The sequence below is a fragment of the Quercus lobata genome, chromosome 7, assembly GCF_001633185.2.
Source record: "Quercus lobata isolate SW786 chromosome 7, ValleyOak3.0 Primary Assembly, whole genome shotgun sequence".
Classification (NCBI taxonomy): domain Eukaryota; kingdom Viridiplantae; phylum Streptophyta; class Magnoliopsida; order Fagales; family Fagaceae; genus Quercus; species Quercus lobata.
The window spans coordinates 28,502,451-28,522,771 of record NC_044910.1 but is presented as its reverse complement, the minus strand read 5'-3'; the positions used below and the strand labels follow the sequence as shown (position 1 = coordinate 28,522,771).

Sequence of the window (20,321 nt, the reverse complement as noted above, 5' to 3'; positions counted from 1 at the left end):
GTTCTCTTCTGGATATAGCTGTAAGTTTTGTACTAGCTTCATTTGACTTAGTACCCTTCTATTTGAGGCAACTAAGCCTCACGCATCATCATGAGTAACAATATATACTTCCATTTCTTAGTCGAGTTTATTCACATTGTGGCTGTGATTTGCTGCTAGATGCTTCCTTGTACTTTCCTTTCTTTTGGATAAAATAAAAAAAAATGCTTTTCAACTTATTTTGGGTTCATTCTTGATTGGCTCAAAACTGCCGCTGCCTCATGCATCACTCATGATGGTGAGATGAAGTTGGCTAAGCTTGCGGTGAAGATTGCAAATTTAGAGAAAGCAATTGCAGCAAAGTCAGCAAAACTATCCCTTTTGACAAGTCAAAAGAATTCCATCATGCTGCCCTTACCCACCAACGGTGGCTCGTCCTCCGCGGAAACCATTGGTGGCTTATTGGATTAGGCCACTCATGCTTTAGTTTATACATATATTTTCTTTTATAGCCATTGTATTAGTGGACAACTTCATTTGGGATGTAATATGTGTTTTGAGATTTTCTTAGTTATAAAGACTTCTTTCCCCCTTTCTTTTTGTAATAGAAGAAGAAAAAATCTTCTAGGTGCTATTACTACTCATGTATGCGAAACTATTTAGTTATATATAAAAAACTTATTTAGTTGTAATTTGTCTAGTTTTTAGTGTTGTTGTTATCTGTACAAAAGGTCATTCAATTGTGGAGACCAACATCTCATGTGAAAGGACTAGTCAACTATGGACATTGTCTTGTAAAAGGGTTCATGCCTAAAAGGTTTTTTTTTTTTTTTTTTTTTTTTTTTTTTTTTGCATAAAAGCTAATTTTTCTGCATAAAAGAAAACTTTCTGCACAATTTTTCTGCATAACAGAAAACTTTCTGCATAATTTTTCTGCATAACAGAAAATTTTCTGCATAATAGAAATTTTTCTGCATAACAGAAAAATTTTCTACATAACAGAATTTTCTGCATAAATGAATTTTTTGCATAAAAGAGTTTTCTACATAAAAGAGTTTTCTACATAAAAGAATTTTCTACATAAAGGGGGGTTGTCGATTGCCACTTTTTCATGTGTGCACATGTCTTTTCTCACTATTCATGTGGGGATATTGCATTGTATATAGTAGGAAACACCTCCAGCCGTAGCTGTAGTGCCCATTTTCTTTGCAAGAATGACTTTTTGAGCCAAAAGGGGGGGGGGGAGTTTTGGTGATAAAATAGTGTTTATTCATCTATGTATATGTATATACATGTATACTAACATACATACACGCATCATTACCCTTTTCTTTTAGCCATTCACATGTAAATATTGTACTTTTCATGGAAAAGGACACCTCCAGCCGTAGCTACTAGGTTCCCCCTTTTTTTTCTGCATAAAACCATTTTTGAGCCAAAGGCAAAATAAAAAGTTTTGTGATTTTGAAAGACAACAAAAAGTGCCCATTCTTCTACGCATGTATATAAACATACATATGTGCATTGTTATCTTTTTCCTTTTGACTAACCATGTGTAAATATTGTACTGTTCACCTTGAGGACACCTTTTTTTTTTAAAAAAAAAATTGTTTCTTTTTTGAAGGAAAGAAAATAGAGTGTTTACTTATATATTCATATGTGTATATATATATATATGTGTGTGTGTGTGTATGTATGTATACTTATATATACATAATGTTAGCTTTGTAAAGGTTGTAGCAAGGTAGCAAGGCAGTAGCGGCTGCTCTTCTAAAATTTGGCATCAAGTGCAGCTGTAGAGTGCTAACTTTGTACCGCCGGGCTAACATTATGTTGACTTGCTTCTTGTTGGTTATTATGCAACCTCAAGGGCATGATAGACTTTCACTACGGTTGGCTCCCCAGTGGAGTCACCAAAATGTTGAAGGGAAAATTTCTGATGTTCCCAAATAGAATATGGGGTAGCCAAGCCAAAACTCAACAATTGGCCCTTGAAATAAAGCTCAAAGGTTATCGGTGTGGTGTAAGTCCGCCCAAGCAAGAGATAGAGGCTGCACCCTAACAAGAAAACAACAATAAAGCATAATAAACACGTTAGTGTTGTTAGTTTGTTATATTATTAGTCTTTTTACTGCGTCATAGTTCAAATCAGTCCTCTAACGATACGGTATTATCTCCAGCGGTAGGGGTGAAATTATAATTAGAGTCCAGCAGTCAATGATCAAATAAATTTAGGAAAGTGTTCACTCCTAGGGGTCCTTGTGTGTCTTGGTTAGGGGAAATTATAGTACTTTCAACCATCATTACATCAATATGAGGAAAAAATTCAATTGTTACAAATATATTATATCCTTCATCATAATAATAATAAACAATGATTAAAGGCTCCATAGTTACAAATAAAAGAGGAAAAATAGGATGGAATGAAGGGAGAGAAAGACCCCCAGCTCAGTGCAACAAGTATTAAACTAAGATTTTGGTGAGTGTATAATTATAAGGCATGAATGAGGTGAATGTGGGCTATTTTGAGTGAGTGAGATGGGATTAACACTGAGATTGAAGCTTTTTGTGAGTAATGGGCTGTTTGTGGCTAGCTGGAAGACACTTATGAGCTGTGGTAGTGTAAAGGGAGGAGAAGAATATCTGGGATCAGATGGGTATGGATTGAAGGTGATGGATGGTGAGCTAGAAGAGAGTTGAAAGAGAGGGAAATGGCCAACGAATTTCAGAGCCTCAGAGGGGTGGCTTAGTTGGTTTTTTGGTTAGCTTGCTTGTGCTTTTATAACGGAGTTTTCAGAGAAGCATTTATTGACAAAACTCCAAAAAACGTGTGACCACTCAGAGGTGATGAATCAGAGTCAAGCTTCCCTGGGATTTTTGCTTAGAAGTAGGAAAATCCATTTAGGGGGTTGCTTTGCTTTTTTGGGTAATGATGGGATTTTAGAGCTTTTTGCATTAAATGCCTGGATTCTTGGGGCAGAGCTTTGATTATTGTGATTTGAGGCGTGTATCATGAGTGAATCCTAATGCTGCAACTGAGATTCGGACCCCTGAGAAGTAAGATTTAACACCCCAAGCCAGGTGTCAAGTTCTAGTCTACTTCAAGGGGGTTCCGCTGGAAATCCCTTTTTGCCCTCCAAACCACATGTTCCTAATTTTCCCCCTTTAGGATTCATGGGCTTGGCACATGAATCACGTTTTAAACATTTTTAGCATTTTTAACATCAATTTGTTAGAGTTTGAACAATTTGGTTTCAGCTCCCCTTCCGCTGGAGGTGCAGTTTTGGGGAAGATGATGGTGTTCCATCATTTTTTAGGCTTCAGCTGATGTGACAGCCCTTGGTCACTGTTCAGTCAGGTGGGGGGTGATAGAAAATTGAGGGGACAGCCTTTAGTCCATTCTCAAAGGCTTGGTTCCCTTGTATGAGTTCCTAGTTGCTCTTTTTGGTTAGGACTGAACAGGGGCTGTTCTCCTTTGTCTTCTGCTGGTGTTTCTTGCTCACATGGGCTGAGTTGTGTGCACATGTTGCCATGGGCTTTCATTCCTCATGGATTTTATTAGTAAATATTTTTGGGTTTTTCATAAATACTTGCAATGGGCCATTAGGCAATTAGTTGTAATGTTTGAAACAATAGGACAAGTTTCAAAATACTTTTGTAAATAATATTTACTTTGATGAATTCCATGTTACAATAATGTTCATGATTTCTAATAATCGCATCATAACTTAAATGATGATCTTGTGGGTTTGAATGTTTACCATGAGTGTCGAAGGCGTATATTATGGATGTCGCGATGCAAATGATGTCCATGTATTTCATGGGTTTATAACATGAAATAAATATATGTCATGGGTCTAACAATCATAACTTTCCATGGGTTTTTACAAGATGATTGCCATGGGTTTTGAGAATAGATAATTCATAAATTCCATGAACTTGTAATATTATAATAATATGTTTAAGAATTTAAAGTATTGCTCATTATCGGAATTTTAAGTGAAATAATTATAATATAGTATTTTGCCAAGTATTAATAACCTTGGGCTTTTGATAGAATAGTGTCAAGTAGTTAGCTTGGGTTTTTAATAGTGTCAACGCAAGTTGGGTTTTTGATATTGCCAATGAGAATTGAGTTTTGATATTGCCAATGAGAATTAGGTTTTAAATAGTGCCAACGTAAGTTGAGCTTTTGATATTGCCAATGAGAATTGGGATTTAAATAGTGCCAACGTAAGTTGGGCTTTTGATATTGCCAATGAGAATTGGGTTTTGATGTTGCCAATGAAAATTGGACTTTAAATAGTGCCAACGTAAGTTGGGCTTTTGATATTGTCAATGAGAATTGGGCTTTGATGTTGCCAATGAAAATTAGGCTTTGGATAAATAAATTGCCATGGGTTTAAATCATGGGTTTTGATCATGGATTTGAATTCCATTGATAAAATTGTTTTGCCATGGACTTGAATCATGGGCTTCTCAAATATTGCCAAGCATAAGTATTCTTGGGCTTTAAATGGAATATGATAATAAAATTGGATAAAATGTGACTATAGGTACCAAGAATTTTTGTCTTTGACTTTGGCTATTTGGCTTGATTGCCTTGCCTTTGCCTTGGCTTGAATTCTTAATCCCACATTGGAAAGATGACTTCCCTCTTTCTACCTTATAAGGCATGAACCAATGAGAAAGAGTACCACTAGTTTGAACTAGTGGTACTCTTTCTCATTGGTTCATGCCTTATAAGGTAGAAAGAGGGAAGTCATCTTTCCAATGTGGGATTAAGAATTCAAGCCAAGGCAAAGGCAAGGCAATCAAGCCAAATAGCCAAAGTCAAAGACAAAAATTCTTGGTACCTACAGTGAGTTTTCAGGCTTTTTTGTGATATTTTATATCATAACTCAATTTAGATAATGAGATATGAAACATTTGTGATTATCATAATAATAGAGCAAAAAATATTTGGGAAAACCCAATATCTTATTAGTAGTGTTTGAAAATAAATAGGTGGTACCCAAATAAAATTAGGTGTAAAAAAAAAAAAAAAAAAGGTACCCTAACACACAACAAAAGTTGGAGAAATGTTCCTTGTGCGGTAGAAGTGGAGAATAAGCCCAGTTTGTAGCGTCGTCCCCCTGAACTTTGGACTCAATGTTTATGCACAAACTGGCAACAGCAAAATGGGACTTTAGAGCCCATTTCGTGAGAGCGTCAGACCCAACTTCTTTCCTTAAAAAAGCCTAGACTGGAAGTTATCTAATAACATCAAAACACACGTCTAAGGTACAATAAGTAAAAAAAACACCCATAACAATTTTTATTCAACTCATCCTTGAGTTGGGCAAAAGGGCCTATAGTGGAAACCAGAATTCCTCATGCATCACAATTTTCATATTGTAGAAGATCATATGTATCTAAAATAGAGACAGGTCTCCAAGGCTTCTACCCCCCCCCCCCCCCCCCCCAAAAAAAAAAAAAGAAGAAGTAGGTCTCGAAGAGTATTCTATTATTTATTAACTAACTCTAAGGCCAATTTCCAAAAGCTTTAGCTTAATTAACACCTCTTCATGCACAAAGTGATCAAGGCTCTAAGGAAAAAAAAGATTCAAACCGCAAGGTTAACAATATATTGCAACTATTTATAAAATAATAAAATAAAAAGACTAGGACAAGCGCCACATTGCTATGAGCCTTTAACACCCGCAGAGTCATTAACCAAGAAACATTGATACTTCTGACAGTCAAATTCATATACGGAGGGATTCTTATTTTACGCATTTTATGCCTTTTAGCAATGATTTATCTTCTTAGTGAAAAATTAGCCTGATATATGGAGAATTATGCGGTACACTTTTTCTTTTTAGTATCATACCTATCTAATCTTATTCGATAATCTATTCTTATAAAATATATATTTAGAAAGCAATAACTTATGTTCAGCTTTTTATTTCATACCAAAAAAGAAGAAAAAAAGAAAAGAAATGTGTACCATAAAATCACCCATGATACATATTTACAAATATTTACTTATATGATCTTAATCGATAATTTATTCTTATAAAATATATATTTAAAACGCAATAACTTATGTTCAACTTTTTATTTCATACCAAAAAAGAAAAAAAGAAATATGTACCATAAAATCACCCATGATATATATTTACAAATATTTATTTATATGTTATTCAGAGTATCTCTGATAGTTGAATAAGATATTTAAGATTCAATCCTTACTTACACCAAAAATTGACTGGTGTCTTAGTTTGATGATAAAAATCTATCATCAAAAGCGGATGTCATAGGTTGAAATTATCTCAAAAAAACAAATATATTGATACTACATTGTTTTCTAAATTTCCAAGAATGATCATATCCGGGTTTGGATCATGCACATATTCAGTATCCTTATTCAGTATCCTTATTGGTGCTTCCCAAGTCTTTAAAACACTATCTTAATAAACAAAAATAATTTCCCAGTGAAATGGGACACATTCAGATACATTGATAGCATAAATAGTTAGTAAATATGCAGAGACAGACAAGTAACAAACAAGTTGCGACAACAAAACTGAACAAAACTTTAGTGATATTATGATCACCAATGAATACTATCATGTCACGACCTAATCATATTGGAATTGGGTACAGTTGATGTTCCTCATTGTGCTAACTACCTATACATGAAAAAATATGGGCTCATGGCAGCAAGGACAAAATTTACCACCACAATTTCTCAAAAGACAGACACCACGGAACTTTCTCTACCTACCTTGTATCTTTTATGAAGCACCTTCCATATTGGAGAGGAGAATAGAGTTTGACTTTAATGGCCACAATCAATGGCAGTAAACGTGAAATTTTATAGGCAACTGCAAACTTCATGGGATGCGCGATAGAAGCATCTTTAATGTCTCGTAAGTCATGAAGACAATGCCTACACTGGGAACAACCTTTAAGTATTCTGGTATAATCCCTCTATACAAGCCACGTAGGCCTTCACTCTTCATTATGTTCCCCAATGTCCCAAACAAGCCAGTATTATAAACACGGGCTCGACCACCAGCACCCTCCAATTGCATCCTTCGCCTCACAAGATCCAAAGGGAATGTTGCTGAAAAGTAAGCAGGAGAGAAAATGAAAATCATGTAGATATATTGAAAATGCCAGATATAATTAATGTCAAGTATAACCAACCATTTGATTATAAATTGCTAAAAACAATTTACAATATGAGATTCATAACTATATCAGTTTTTGCTGGCACTGTCAATACAGGGGAAAAACGGAAAAAGAATAGCAGCACCTAACAAATCTCATTAGGATAGTAGTTTTAAGCCTTCTTAACTAGTTTACCACTTGTAACTAAATAGCACCAGGGCCTATTGAGTGTATGCATAAGACATGGGATGGTCGTTCAGTATGAGGAAGTTTGCCACTAACACTGTGTTTGGTTGGGGTGAAAATAGGGAGGATGGAAAACTGAGGAAGGAAAATATGGTGGAAAACAGTGTTTTCCACTGTTTGACAAAAGAAGGAAAATGCTGAGGCCCGGGAGAAAATTCTCTCTCCTGGGCCCACAATTTTCATCCTCCCAAATCGGGAGGAAAATTGTGGAGAGAAAAGTGCTCTCACAACACTTTTATAGAAATGCCCTCACAGCTACAAACACAACAGCTACAAACGCAATAATCTTTCTCTCAAACATCTCTAAACTCAAGCATAATCAGAATACAAACTCAAAAACACAATTTTAAAGTTAATCGAATCATAACAATAAAAAAAAAAAAAAAAAAAAAAAAAAAAAAGACAAAATACAGAAAACAGAAGCCATCAGACCCATCTGGACTGCGTTAAAGACAAAGATGAGCGATGGCTCCGACTGGGCCAACTACTTTGGGACAAAGATGACCCATCTAAACCGCGTTGGGGACGACTATTTTGGAATCAAGTAAAAAAAAAAAAACGCAGAGAGAGCGAACTGGAGAAAAAAAAGAGAGAGAATGAGAGGGCTGGAACGTTCTTGAGACTTGAATGAGGGAGAAAAAGAAAAAGAAGGGGGTGGGGATAGAGATAGGACAACATGTGTGGAGAAGATAGCGTAGAAAAAAAAAAAAAAAAACGTATGGATGAAAGGCAAAGGGAGAAAAGAGAAATATTATAAAGAATAAAAAATCTTATTTGAGAAATGTTACTATAATATTTTCACAATAAACTTTAAGTAACATATTGTTATTAGTTAATATTGGTGAGTAAAAAAATAATTTTAGTGGTGGGTTCAAACTAGAACTAGTAACAAATTTCAACATAAATTTTGTTGTGAAAGCATTGCGAAAAATGTTATGAACGTAACACTTCTCATTGAAAAATATAATTGTTGGTAAATTTTATATTATTTAATGAGGACAAATAAATCTATTTTTTACCTATTATGTAACAAGGGTGTAGTAGTCAATTTATATAAACTCCATTTTCTATCCTCTTCTTTTACTCTCTAACCAAACAAAAGAATTTTTCACTCTCCCACTTTTCCACCCCTCCAACCAAACACACATGAGGGAAAACCAAATCTTTTCTATCCTCTCACTAATTTTCCATCCTCCCACTTTTCCACTTCTCCAACCAAACGGACCCTAAGTCTATAGCACAAATTATACAATTGTCATCAGACTCCAATGCACAACAGCAACATTTCATTAAAAATGTCAACTTATTGAGAAAAAAATCTTTTGTACACAGGTTTCCCAAAAATTAAAATATGCCAATTGAGCAAGACATCTAACTCAACTTCTACAAAAACACAAGCATTGCAACATTAGAAGTTTTTCTCACATTTAGAGGCTTGATGAATAGTAGTAAATGATATTCAAAAGTTCATCTCCAAAAGATATCATATGAACATCCCCACACAAGATACAACAAATATATATAATAAGCCATTGATTAGCAATGAGGAAACAAAATTCATATACCCTAAGAAAATTTCCATTTATCTCCTTTCCATCACCATTGCCATGACATCACATAAATATAAGCACTAGTTAGAACCTCCCCTTCTCCCACCCCTTATGAACAAAACTTATCCATAAAAATAATAATAAAAAAGAAAAAAGAGGTCCTGGACCACTCACCTGTTGATGATGCAATGCCTGAAAGACTGCCACAAGCAAGACTGACCATGGCAGGGGAATCATCAGGCCTGATGCCAAAAGAAAATATTAGTATAGTAGTACAACCAAATTGCACAAAGCAGGAGACAGCAAACATAACTCCACAACCAAAATGCAGTATTCACCTATTCAACTGCCAAAGCGATCTCAAGGTCTCATAAACAGAAAAGCTTATTGCTATACTAGGTCCAACACCCTGTGTCACGCAAAGCACACCAAGGGAAATTTAAGTCAATAAACTAGAGCCACCAAGGAGAATGAGGAGGAGGAGAAGAAGAAGAAGGTTAAAATCATACTAAAAGTGTCGGTCCAAGTCCCTTATACAAGCCCATAAAACCTTCATCTCTGCAAATGGTATGAAATGAATGCCAGATACCTCTGTAGTAAGTTGCATTTGTCTGCAGATTTTAAAATCTAATTGAAGTAAGAAAGAAGTTGAAATTCAAAAGACAGGAAATGGTTTTTCCTTATTCTTTTTTTTGATAATCGGTTTTTCCTTATTCAGTTCACTGTTAGTTTTACTCTCTACAAGACATGTCCTCACAAGATCCAAAAAAAAAAATCAACCAAGATATGCTGCCAGTACCTGTGCTGCAAGACGTGTCCTCACAAGATCCAGCGGATATGTAGCAGAGGCAGCTGTTATTCCCGCCAACCCACCACCTACAAAGTGCACACAAACATCTGAACTCATATTACCCCTACGATTTTCCCCAAGAATCGAATGCAACAACTGCAGAACATAAAAGGGATCAACAAATTGATATCAAGCAATGGAAGAGATAATATATGCATCAGAATTACTCAAAGAAAACCTGCACTCACATTCTTGTAGCGTTCATAAGCATAGAAGCTGACTGAAGAATAAGGAAGACGATGAGCAATTGTGACCAGATTGCCTTTCCAAAATGCTCTGAACCCTTCTTCATTGATAATTCGGGAAGCCTCACGCCATATGCTAGCCTTGCTCAGTGCTGAAACATCAGAGTGCATACCTTGCACCTGATAAGAACGATTTGGAAGAGTCAATAACCAAGCTTTGGAATGATATAGACCTATCCACAAATTTTAATCTCATGTTCTTCCAAACCAAGGACAATAGTAAGCATTATGTATAATCAACAATTAACTAATTATTGCTCTAAGCCTCAAACACTCATTATCATGATTTCTAAACAATATTACAACCAGAAATGTACTGATAGTCATGGAAAATGGAAGTCATTGTATGTATGCAATCAAATAAGAAGGCTTCACGATAAAATCCGCCGTGTTTTTCCGCCTAATAGTTTCTCTTCTTAGCATTTGTGTTGCATACTACTAAGAAACTAAATTAGACATTTTCTTTATTTAGCAGAAATCAAAACCCCAAATAACACATAAGTCTTAATTCATTCAAAAAATAAACAGAGCCCAGATAATATAAACACTCCCCAACCAAACCCAAGTCAAAAACCGTAAGACCCACTTCCCCAAATAAAATAAAATAAAAGAGTCAGAATCACAAACCACAAAAATACCCAGATAGCAAAAACCACAAACACAATAAGTTTGTGAATGAGAAAGAGAACCAAGAGAGAGAGAGAGACCTGAAAGAGGATTGTGAGTCGAGCAAGAGGAGCGGTGCAGGTCTTGCTGAAAGCTCCGGCGATACCACCGGCGAGAAGCTGTTGCACCGTTCCAATCTGATTGGGTGTCTGTGTTTGTGAGCGTGTTGCTTGGCTCTGCCTCGGTTGCTGAAATACCTGAGTTGGTGAACTCCGAGCTCTCTGTCCTCCTTCAACCACCACACCCACTCTAGCTTCCATTGTTTTATTCCTTCCCTTCTTCAACTCTCTCTTTCTCTCTCTGTCTGTAAATGTAAAGTGAAAACTATCTCCCTCTTTTATCTCTCTTACAGAATCACATGGGATTCTACAAGAGAAACCCTCCAGCAAAACCCTAGTCTAAATGTCCAAGAATATACTATGGTACAAATTTTGGCATATAAACAATTCAAATGCATTATTCACCCCCAAAAAAACATAAACTATTTTTTTTTCATTAAAAATAAAAATAGTAATAAACAATTAAACACCTTTTCCACACGATTGGCATGTGGAAAAGTTTAACAAAGTCTTTTTTTCAATTTTTTTTTAATTTAAAAAAATTAGTATAACAACCGAAGATCGAGAAATTAAAAGAAAAACACTATAGCAATTAAGAGTTAAACTTGTAATCAAATTTGAACAAAAATATATAAGAACTGATCTCTTCGAATTGTGCCGATGACGATTTTTTTTAGATTAAATCAGTCTATCTTCATTCTCTTGTCATCTGGATCCACTTTACTTGTTACTTGATTCATTAAAGCCAAATTTTCCAATCTACTCTCTACAAATTCATTGTATTGGACTCTTTGGACCTAAGTTCATCCATCCTTTGACCTTAGGAATCAAATTGCGACCTTACAATAACTTTTTATCTCATCATTTTTAAAAATTCATTAAAATAAAATAAAGTAGCCAAAGGCATAACATTAAAAAGTTTTCTGTGTTTCTTAAAAAAAAAAAGTTTTCAATGTGTTAAACATTTGTCAACTGTAACAAATGAATTATATTATTTGAATAGCAATACTACAGAGAAAACGTTCTATAAGAAAGAAAGGCATTTTTCTATTTAAATTTTTTTTTTTTTTAATATTTGCGCATATTAAAATAGGAGTACATACAATAATGCATTATGAATGTATAATTTTTTTTTTTTCACTTATCAATATATATATTTTTTAAATCAGAATGTAAACTTTTTAGAAAGCCAAAGCAAAAACTAAAAAAAAAAGAAAAAAGCATTCCTTTGACCGTGAGATTAAGTTAACACGTTGTTCATTGCGTGCTTGCTTTCCTTATTCCCAATTAGGCAACATTGACCTTGTTCATTCCGAGCAATTAACACATTGAATATTCGCAGAATTGTCAGTATTCATTCATTCATGTTCTTCATTCCCTATGGTCAGATGGACGGTGTTATCCACGCTGCTAAACGACTGAAATTGATATGGACTTGCCCAATTACAATCATAACATTTTTTTTCTTAGAATTTACCGTAAATTATAAATTTATAATGCTAAGTTTTGTCTCAATTCAACTCCTCCACCGCAAAATATTTTAATATAAAAATAAATAAATAATGATAAAAATAGATTGGGTTCTTTAATGGTAATAACCTATAGTGAGTTCTAATTAATTTAACTTGTAAAATATTTGAAATTCGATCTCCGCCTGCATGAAAAATCAATTAGTATCTTAATCTAATGATAAGAAGCAATCATTCAAAAAGGACACCATAAGATAAAACTATCAAATATATATATATATATATATATATCATATACTATATACTATATAATAAAAATTATGCTTAAAAGTCAGCAACAATCTTCATCTATTCCTTTTTAAAAAAATTTAACTTATATTACTCCGTGTAAACAACAACAACATAGTAATAATAATAATAATAATACCCTAAAAAAAATAAAAAAACAAACAAACAAACAAACAAACAAAATGTATTCAACAGCAAAATCTTCCTATTCACACATGGCTTTTTTTTTTTTTTAGATAATTATTATTTATACCGATTTACCCAAAAAAAAATTGGATAAAGTTAAAAAAAAAAAAAATTTAAATAAGGTGATAAATATTTGAGTTTAAAGTAACACCTTCTCTTCTAAAAAAATGTTTGTTTTTTTTTTTTTTTTTTTTTTTTTTTGGTTATAAAAGAAAAGTTTCATTTTTTCAATAAAAAAAAAATGTTTTCTTTTTTCTTTCTATTCATATGACCTTCTTTTTAATCCACTTTTTATGAGATTTATGAGATAGCAACAAAGAAACTGATTAGAAATCTTAATTCCAATAGGATTTAAATTCTATATCAAATGAAACTCTACCTATATATTAATATATATATATATATATATATATATATCTTTTTTGAAGTGAAGTTAATTCCAATATGTGAATGTCTAAATTCCATGACAGGTATGCATTCTTTCTTCATTATTATTTTTTTCATTTTTTTTAAAGCTATATTTCTTTAACTTCAAAAAAATTAATAAAAACTTCTCACATTCATTTCAACCCAATTCATAATATTAAAATTTTGCACTCATTTATTCTCTTCTACAATAAATTGGTTTAGGTTTTAGTTACATACTCACACTTTCATCTCTCAAAGTGATAGAAAAAACAAATAGATTTATTCTTTGTTCATTTTCTAAATTTATATCTTAATTTATAATTTGCCTTAATTTATTAATTTTAAATTATGAATAATTTCGATTATATTCTTTATATTGAATGTAAATTGTTGTTTATAGGTTTTTGGTTGTGTTATATTCTTCGGAGGAAAAAAAAATGTTTATATAAATTTGGCAACAAAGCTAAATAGATAAGCCTAATAAATGTTTACTAATAATAGTTTTATTAGTAACTTTTTATTAACATGATTTTAAAAAAAAAATTGAATAAAGAGATAATTTATTAACGTGATTTAAACTCTACTAAATCTTTCTTAAGGGATTGGTTTAAAAAAATTTCAAAGTAATTTTCTAATTATTAATTACTATGCGCTAACTTCTAGCTACCAAAACCCACAATTGAAATACTAATCAGTATAAAATACTACTTCCAAAGATTAATATCTTAGCTGTAAGGACGCGATTCGTGGCGGACCGTAACAGTGTCGGGTTCGCACGTGAAAAGGCCCCTAACAATATCATTTGTAGAGCGTGGGTTTGGAAGGCTAGGCCTTGGTTGATAGGCGGTGGGTTTTTCACGGTGTTCGTACTAGTTTCAGTTTTCCTACACCCCTGGAGTCTTTTTCCTTGAGGTGGGCTGGGAGGCTCTGGTTTCTGGCCATTTTTCCCAGCCTCCCAATCGGTGCACCTTCCTTTTTATTATATAGTCCGTCTTGGCTGATCCTGACCCTCCACTTGTAGGTCAGGCAGGAGCTTGTTCCTGTGTCCATCCCATCAACTGTCCCGTCTAACTTTCTATTAGTTGCATGGATCGACGTTTGCACCGTCCAAACGTCTTTTCTCATTAACCAACTCTGGGTATTGGCAGGTACATTTACTGAAGGGGGTGGGACGCACTTTCCTTGGTCCGAGTTCACACCCTGCTTCCCTATGGGCCCCATTCCGTTCACATCCCTTTGAGGGGGCTGTTTGGGGATTGCCTACACCAAGGTGTTGGTCTTCCTGTTGAAGCTATGGAATGCCGAGGACAGGGTAAGTTCTCAGCCGTTCCCCTTGCTACCTCGGCCACTGAGCATTTGTCTTCGGCAAGGTACCTCCTCGGCACGGGCCCTGGGCCCAGATAGAGTTTGGGCCGGACTGCAGAGCTCTCGGACCCACAATAGCCCCTCAAAATCCTGCTATCCGTCCCCTCGGACGGATAGGAGGGTTTTGATGACATCATGGATCTGCCAATGCCTATCAATCCTTGTCATCTAGCGATTCCCGAGGTTTTTCACCTGCCCAAGGCACGTTCCTAGAGCCGTTGGAAGGCGAAACGTGGCCTCATTAAATACGGGCGGCTTGGTGCTTCCCACGTTCAACGGTGTGATGGGAATCGAACGGTGGTGATCTCCTGGCCTCTTTGGGCGGGAAAAAGGGCGTGCTGTTTACCCTAGAAAGTATAAAAGATTTTTTGGAGATGGATCCGTCTCTCCAGTTCTATACTTAAGAGTTTTAGTGCGTGTATCCAGGGTTCATCCGAACTTCCGCCCAAATTCAAGTCTATCTCAAGCACATATAGCCCATCCGAAGCGTAATTCTCTTTTTATGTAAGTTCCCTACCTCTATTAACTCACGTTTTTTCTTTTCTGGATTTATTTCTCTTTAGCTCCCTTTCTTTTCCGTCGCGGGTTAGGTTTGTTTTAGTAAATGGCGAAAGCGGCTAAACTGAGATTGAGGAAGTTGGTTGATACTGAAGAGGCGATGAATAAGTTCATCGTTGATTATAGGATTCCCCCTAACGTAAGGCTGGAACACTGTAAGATGGGGGAATGGCACATTAAATGGGGAACGGGCGCGGTTGTAATTCCCGTCCTCGCCTTTGTAGAGGGAGGTATGAGAATCCCCATGGGACCAGTGACAAGGGGTTACCTCAGGCATTTCCGTTTAGCCCCTACCCAGTGCGCCGGCAATGTTCTTAGGATTTTGGGTTGTGTGGACGCTTTAAACGAGAAGATGGGTTTAAGACTGACCCACCATGATGTAAACTGGTGCTATAACCTCCAAAAATTGAAAGGAAAAACCTACTACATGAGGTCGAGGGATGATAGGATTCGGTTGATCCAGTGCCTCCCTGATTCCAACAAGGGACTGAACAAGGATTTTCTTATCGTCTCTGGGGAGTGGCATGATGGCGATCCATGCCCCGTAGTAGAAGGAGAACCAGGTGGGGTATTAGGAATGGAAGAGGGATAACCCTTTAAACCATTCCAAACTTACTTCCTTCGATGACTAACTATGCATATATGTTTGTTGTTTTTGTAGATGAACGCGCCTATAAACGGCATTTTCATTTAGTCAATCGGGCAGATTTGGAGACCGTTTTACAAGCGGCAGTTTTTGTGAATGACAGTGATGGCCAAGTTCGTGCAGCTCACAAAATACTAGGGTACCCTCCGGTTCAGAAGTCGTTCGGGGACGCGAAGCACGTGATCAGTGCCCGCCGTCCTTGGCTTCCAAAGATTACGGTGGTAGAGAAGGGGTTCTTGATCTCGCAGGAGCCAGCTGTCCCCAAGAACATCCCCCTGGTGGGCCCCTCTTCGTCCCATCAAGCAGCAGAGGACGAGGGTGAACCAGGTCAGCCGGAGGAAGGGTTTGGGGTATTCGACTTAATCTACCAATCTGAGGACCCTCCGGGTGACCTAGGTGACCCAGCCTTGTCCGAGGCGGAATTATCATTAATAGGCACCTCTTCTCAAGCCGAGATGGGAGTCAAAAGAATACCTTTAACCCCCCTTCTCCAACTCCTCGAGGACCAACCAGGGAAGGATACCCAGGAGGCACCACAACCCAATGCTCCTCCTCCACCAGCTCGGCCCCTTACAATTCAAACCAGGTCATCCTCCACCAAGTCCCAACTACAGTCCACCCGTTACGAACCTCCCACTTCCTCCCAACCAGCTCGGTCTCCTCGACCCGAAGGTGCTGATTCTAAGAGAAAGAGGAGCCCCAAGGGCAAGGACATCGTGGACGAGGGAAAATCCCAACCTCCTAAGGAGAAGGATGAGACTCCGCCCACAAAACAACCGAAGATCGGACCCCAAGGCAGAGGCAAAGGACCCGCAGTTCAAACCTCCCAAGGCAAAGGAAAAGGAATTGATTCCCAATCCTCTCCGAGCGCCTGACTTCCTGCCCCAATGCTTCACGGGGGTCCATTACTGGAAACTGCCTCTCTGAGGGACCTTGGAGACGGCGAGGGTGGATACGTGGCAGATGCATTAGGGAGAACCATGCTACTTCCTAATGACATGGAAGAGCTGAAGCGAATGAGGATGCAGGAGGTTTTTCTCAGTACTAAGAGATACTTGGGCATGGTAAGATTTCTTGAAACCTAACACTTTACTAATTCTTGTCACCAGTTTGTCACTCACTACACGTTCATCTTTCTTGACAGGCTCTCCAGGTAACCTATAGGATGGAGGAAGAAGTGCATGACAGGAGTAAGGTGGCCGAGAACGAACGCAAGAGGCGCATAACGGCCTCAAAGACTCTCGAAGCTACTGAAAAGGAACTTGCCCAAGTCAAGGATGACTTAACAATGACCACTCGCGAGAGGAATAACGTCTCGGCGGGCCTTGCTAGTGCCCAAAAACAGGCCAAGGACCAAACCAAGCGCGCAATTGAAGCCGAGGACCAGCTGCAAATAGCCAGAACTCTGATCGAGGATTTAAATAAGCAGCTGGCCACGGCTCTGCATGAGAAAGGAGTGGCAGAATATGCCCGTGATGAAGCCGTAAGGGCAAAGCAGGAGGCCGAGTTTGCCAGGAATGAGGCGGAAGCTGCCAAGAATACGGCCGAGGACGATGGTTACAACATGGGAGTAGCTGAGACCCAGGCCATCCTTAAGGCGCAGATCCCTGGTGTGTGTAGGTTTTATTGCTCCCAGGTTTGGGAGGAAGCATTGAAGCGAGCTGGGGTGGATGCCTCATCCGATTTGTGGAGGGCGGAGAGCATATTCTACCCGGCAGCCATCCGCGAGGCCACTTCGACTAGCCCCGCGGCTACTCGTGATCAGCCCGAGGAAGAGATCACCCCGTTGGAAGACTCGCAGGCCAGCGGTTCTTCTAGCAAGGCGCCCAAAGAAGGAGAACTTCAGGATGTGACAGTGATATCCCAGCGCATGAGTTCTGAGGCACCTAAAGAGGTTGCCGAGCCCGTGGCTGGCATTCAGGTGCCTAATACAGAGGAACCCACCATACTTGCAGAGCCGTCGCAGGCCACTTCCCTTGCTGTGGTTCCCCAGAGTACCAGTGCTGGTCCTGTTCAGCCTTCCGCGGAAGGGACCATCCTTCCAGGCACCGAAGCTGAATCTGCTCCCATTTCCCAAAATGTTACCGACAAAAAAGCAGAAAAGTAGAAACCTTCGTTGGGCTTTTTTGTATTCGTTTCTATTTGAACGATTAACTTGTTTCTTTTCCTTTCACAAACTTCCTAATTTATTGATGGTTTACAAGCATTTGAACATGTATATATGAAATCTTGCTTTTTCTTTTTCCTTCTGATTACATCGTTAACCGCCCTAATAGACGCGCACTATTTGCTTATGAACTCTGCGCTGATTTATTTTAACATGTAAAAATAGTTATGCATGTAATACATTCATCACCATGTTCCCCGAACCCTAATTTGCTTGCGCCCACAAAGGCCTTAGATTTATTCCTAACCTTTGTCTTACGAAGATATAAGCACCATTTTTAACGTTACGCATAATAGTTAAAACTCGCTTAGTGCCTGGTTTTCCTCATCCAAGTAGTTGGTTTCCCCGTAGGCTTGAGTCCGAGGACCATACAATGCCTTGGTTCTGTCCAAAACCTAGTTTTCATTACATCCAGGTAGTTGGTTTCCCCTGAGGCTTGGGTCCGAGGACCATGCAATGCCTTGGTTCTGTCCAAAACCTAGTTTTCATTACATCCAGGTAGTTGGTTTCCCCTGAGGCTTGAGTCCGGTGGACCATGCAATGCCTTGGTTCTGTCCAAAAACCTAGTTTTCCACATCCAAGTAGTTGGTTTTCCCATAGGCTTGAGTCCGAGGACTATGCAATGCCTTGGTTCTGTCCAAAACCTAGTTTTCCACATCCAGGTAGTTGGTTTCCCTGAGGCTTGGTCCCAGGGACCATGCAATGCCTCGGTTCTGTCCAAACCTAGTTTTCATACATCCAGGTAGTTGGTTTCCCCTGAGGCTTTGAGTCCGAGGACCATGCATGCCTTTGGTTCTTGTCCAAAACCTCGTATTTCCACATCCAGGTAGTTGTTCCCGCTGAGGCTTGGTCCGAGGATCATGCAATGCCTTGGTCTGTCCAAACCTTAGTTTCCACTCCAGGTTAGTTGGTTTCCCTGAGCTTGGTCCGTAGGACCATGCAATGCCCTCGTTCTATCCAAAACCTAGTTTTCATTACATCCAGGTGTGTTTCCCTCGAGGCTTTTGAGTCCGAGGACCATGCAATGGCCTTGGTTCTGTGCCAAAACCTAGTTTGTCCACTCCAGGTAGTTGCGTTTCCCTGAGGCTTGCGTCCGAGGACATGCAAATGGCCTTGTTTCTGTCCAAACCTAGTTTTCCACATCCAGGTAGTTGTTTCCCTGAGGCTTGGGTCGCGGACCATGCAATGCCTTGGTTCTGTCCAAAACCTAGTTTTCCACATCCAGGTAGTTGGTTTCCCCTGAGGCTTGGGTCCGAGGACCATGCAATGCCTTGGTTCTGTCCAAAACCTAGTTTTCACATCCAGGTAGTTGTTTCCCCTGAGGCTGGGTCCGTGGACCATGCATGCCTTGGTTCTGTCCAAAACCTAGTTTTCCACATCCAGGTAGTTGGTTTTCCCTGAGGCTTGGGTCCGAGGACCATGCAATGCCTTGGTTCTGTCAAAACCTAGTTTTCCACATCCAGGTAGTTGGTTTCCCCTGAGGCTTGGGTCCGTGGACCATGCAATGCCTTGGTTCTGTCCAAAACCTAGTTTTCTCATTGTGTGGGATCTTGGCTTTAGGGGAGTTAGCTCTTCGGCCAAGCCCCTAGAGTTTATCCATACGGTTAACGTTACAAGGTACCTAGTTTACTCTTTACAGGGGACCTTGGCTTTAAGGGAGTTGGCTCCCCAACCAAGCCCCTAATCAAGAAACATAGTTCCTAACAGAACTTTATGCTAGAACTCTATAACCGACGGTTAGATATAACGAAGAAACTCTATCGACCCACTTCCCATACCAACACACAAGCCTTTCCCACAGACGGCGCCAATTGTAAGGACGCGATTCGTGGCGGACCGTAACAGTGTCGGGTTCGCACGTGAAAAGGCCCCTAACAATATCATTTGTAGAGCGTGGGTTTGGAAGGCTAGGCCTTGGTTGATAGGCGGTGGGTTTTTCACGGTGTTCGTACCAGTTTCAGTTTTCCTACACCCCTGGAGTCTTTTTCCTAGAGGTGGGCTGGGAGGCTCTGGTTTCTGGCCATTTTTCCCAACCTCCCAATCGGTGCACCTTCCTTTTTATTATATAGTCCGTCTTGGCTGATCCTGACCCTCCACTTGTAGGTCAGGCAGGAGCTTGTTCCTGTGTCCATCCCATCAACTGTCCCGTCTAACTTTCTATTAGTTGCATGGATCGACGTTTGCACCGCCCAAACGTCTTTTCTCATTAACCAACTTTGGGTATTGGCAGGTACATTTACTGAAGGGGGTGGGACGCACTTTCCTTGGTCCGAGTTCACACCCTGCTTCCCTATGGGCCCCATTCCGTTCACATCCCTTTGAGGGGGCTGTTTGGGGATTGCCTACACCAAGGTGTTGGTCTTCCTGTTGAAGCTATGGAATGCCGAGGACAGGGTAAGTTCTCAGCCGTTCCCCTTGCTACCTCGGCCACTGAGCATTTGTCTTTGGCAAGGTACCTCCTCGGCACGGGCCCTGGGCCCA

General features: G+C 38.7%; 1 protein-coding gene across 1 annotated transcript; it reads right to left on the bottom strand.

Moving 5' to 3' along the window:
* Nucleotides 1-6,417: 6,417 nt before the first annotated feature.
* LOC115954114 (mitochondrial substrate carrier family protein B-like) lies at nt 6,418-11,106 on the bottom strand. The gene is made up of 7 exons (XM_031071992.1): nt 10,736-11,106; nt 9,972-10,148; nt 9,733-9,879; nt 9,443-9,544; nt 9,272-9,342; nt 9,108-9,175; nt 6,418-7,090 (listed from the first exon to the last, which is right to left on the bottom strand). Exons 1-7 carry the CDS (start codon nt 10,952-10,954, stop codon nt 6,858-6,860), a joined length of 1,017 nt encoding a protein of 338 aa, XP_030927852.1. The 5' UTR covers nt 10,955-11,106; the 3' UTR covers nt 6,418-6,857.
* Nucleotides 11,107-20,321: the final 9,215 nt, after the last annotated feature.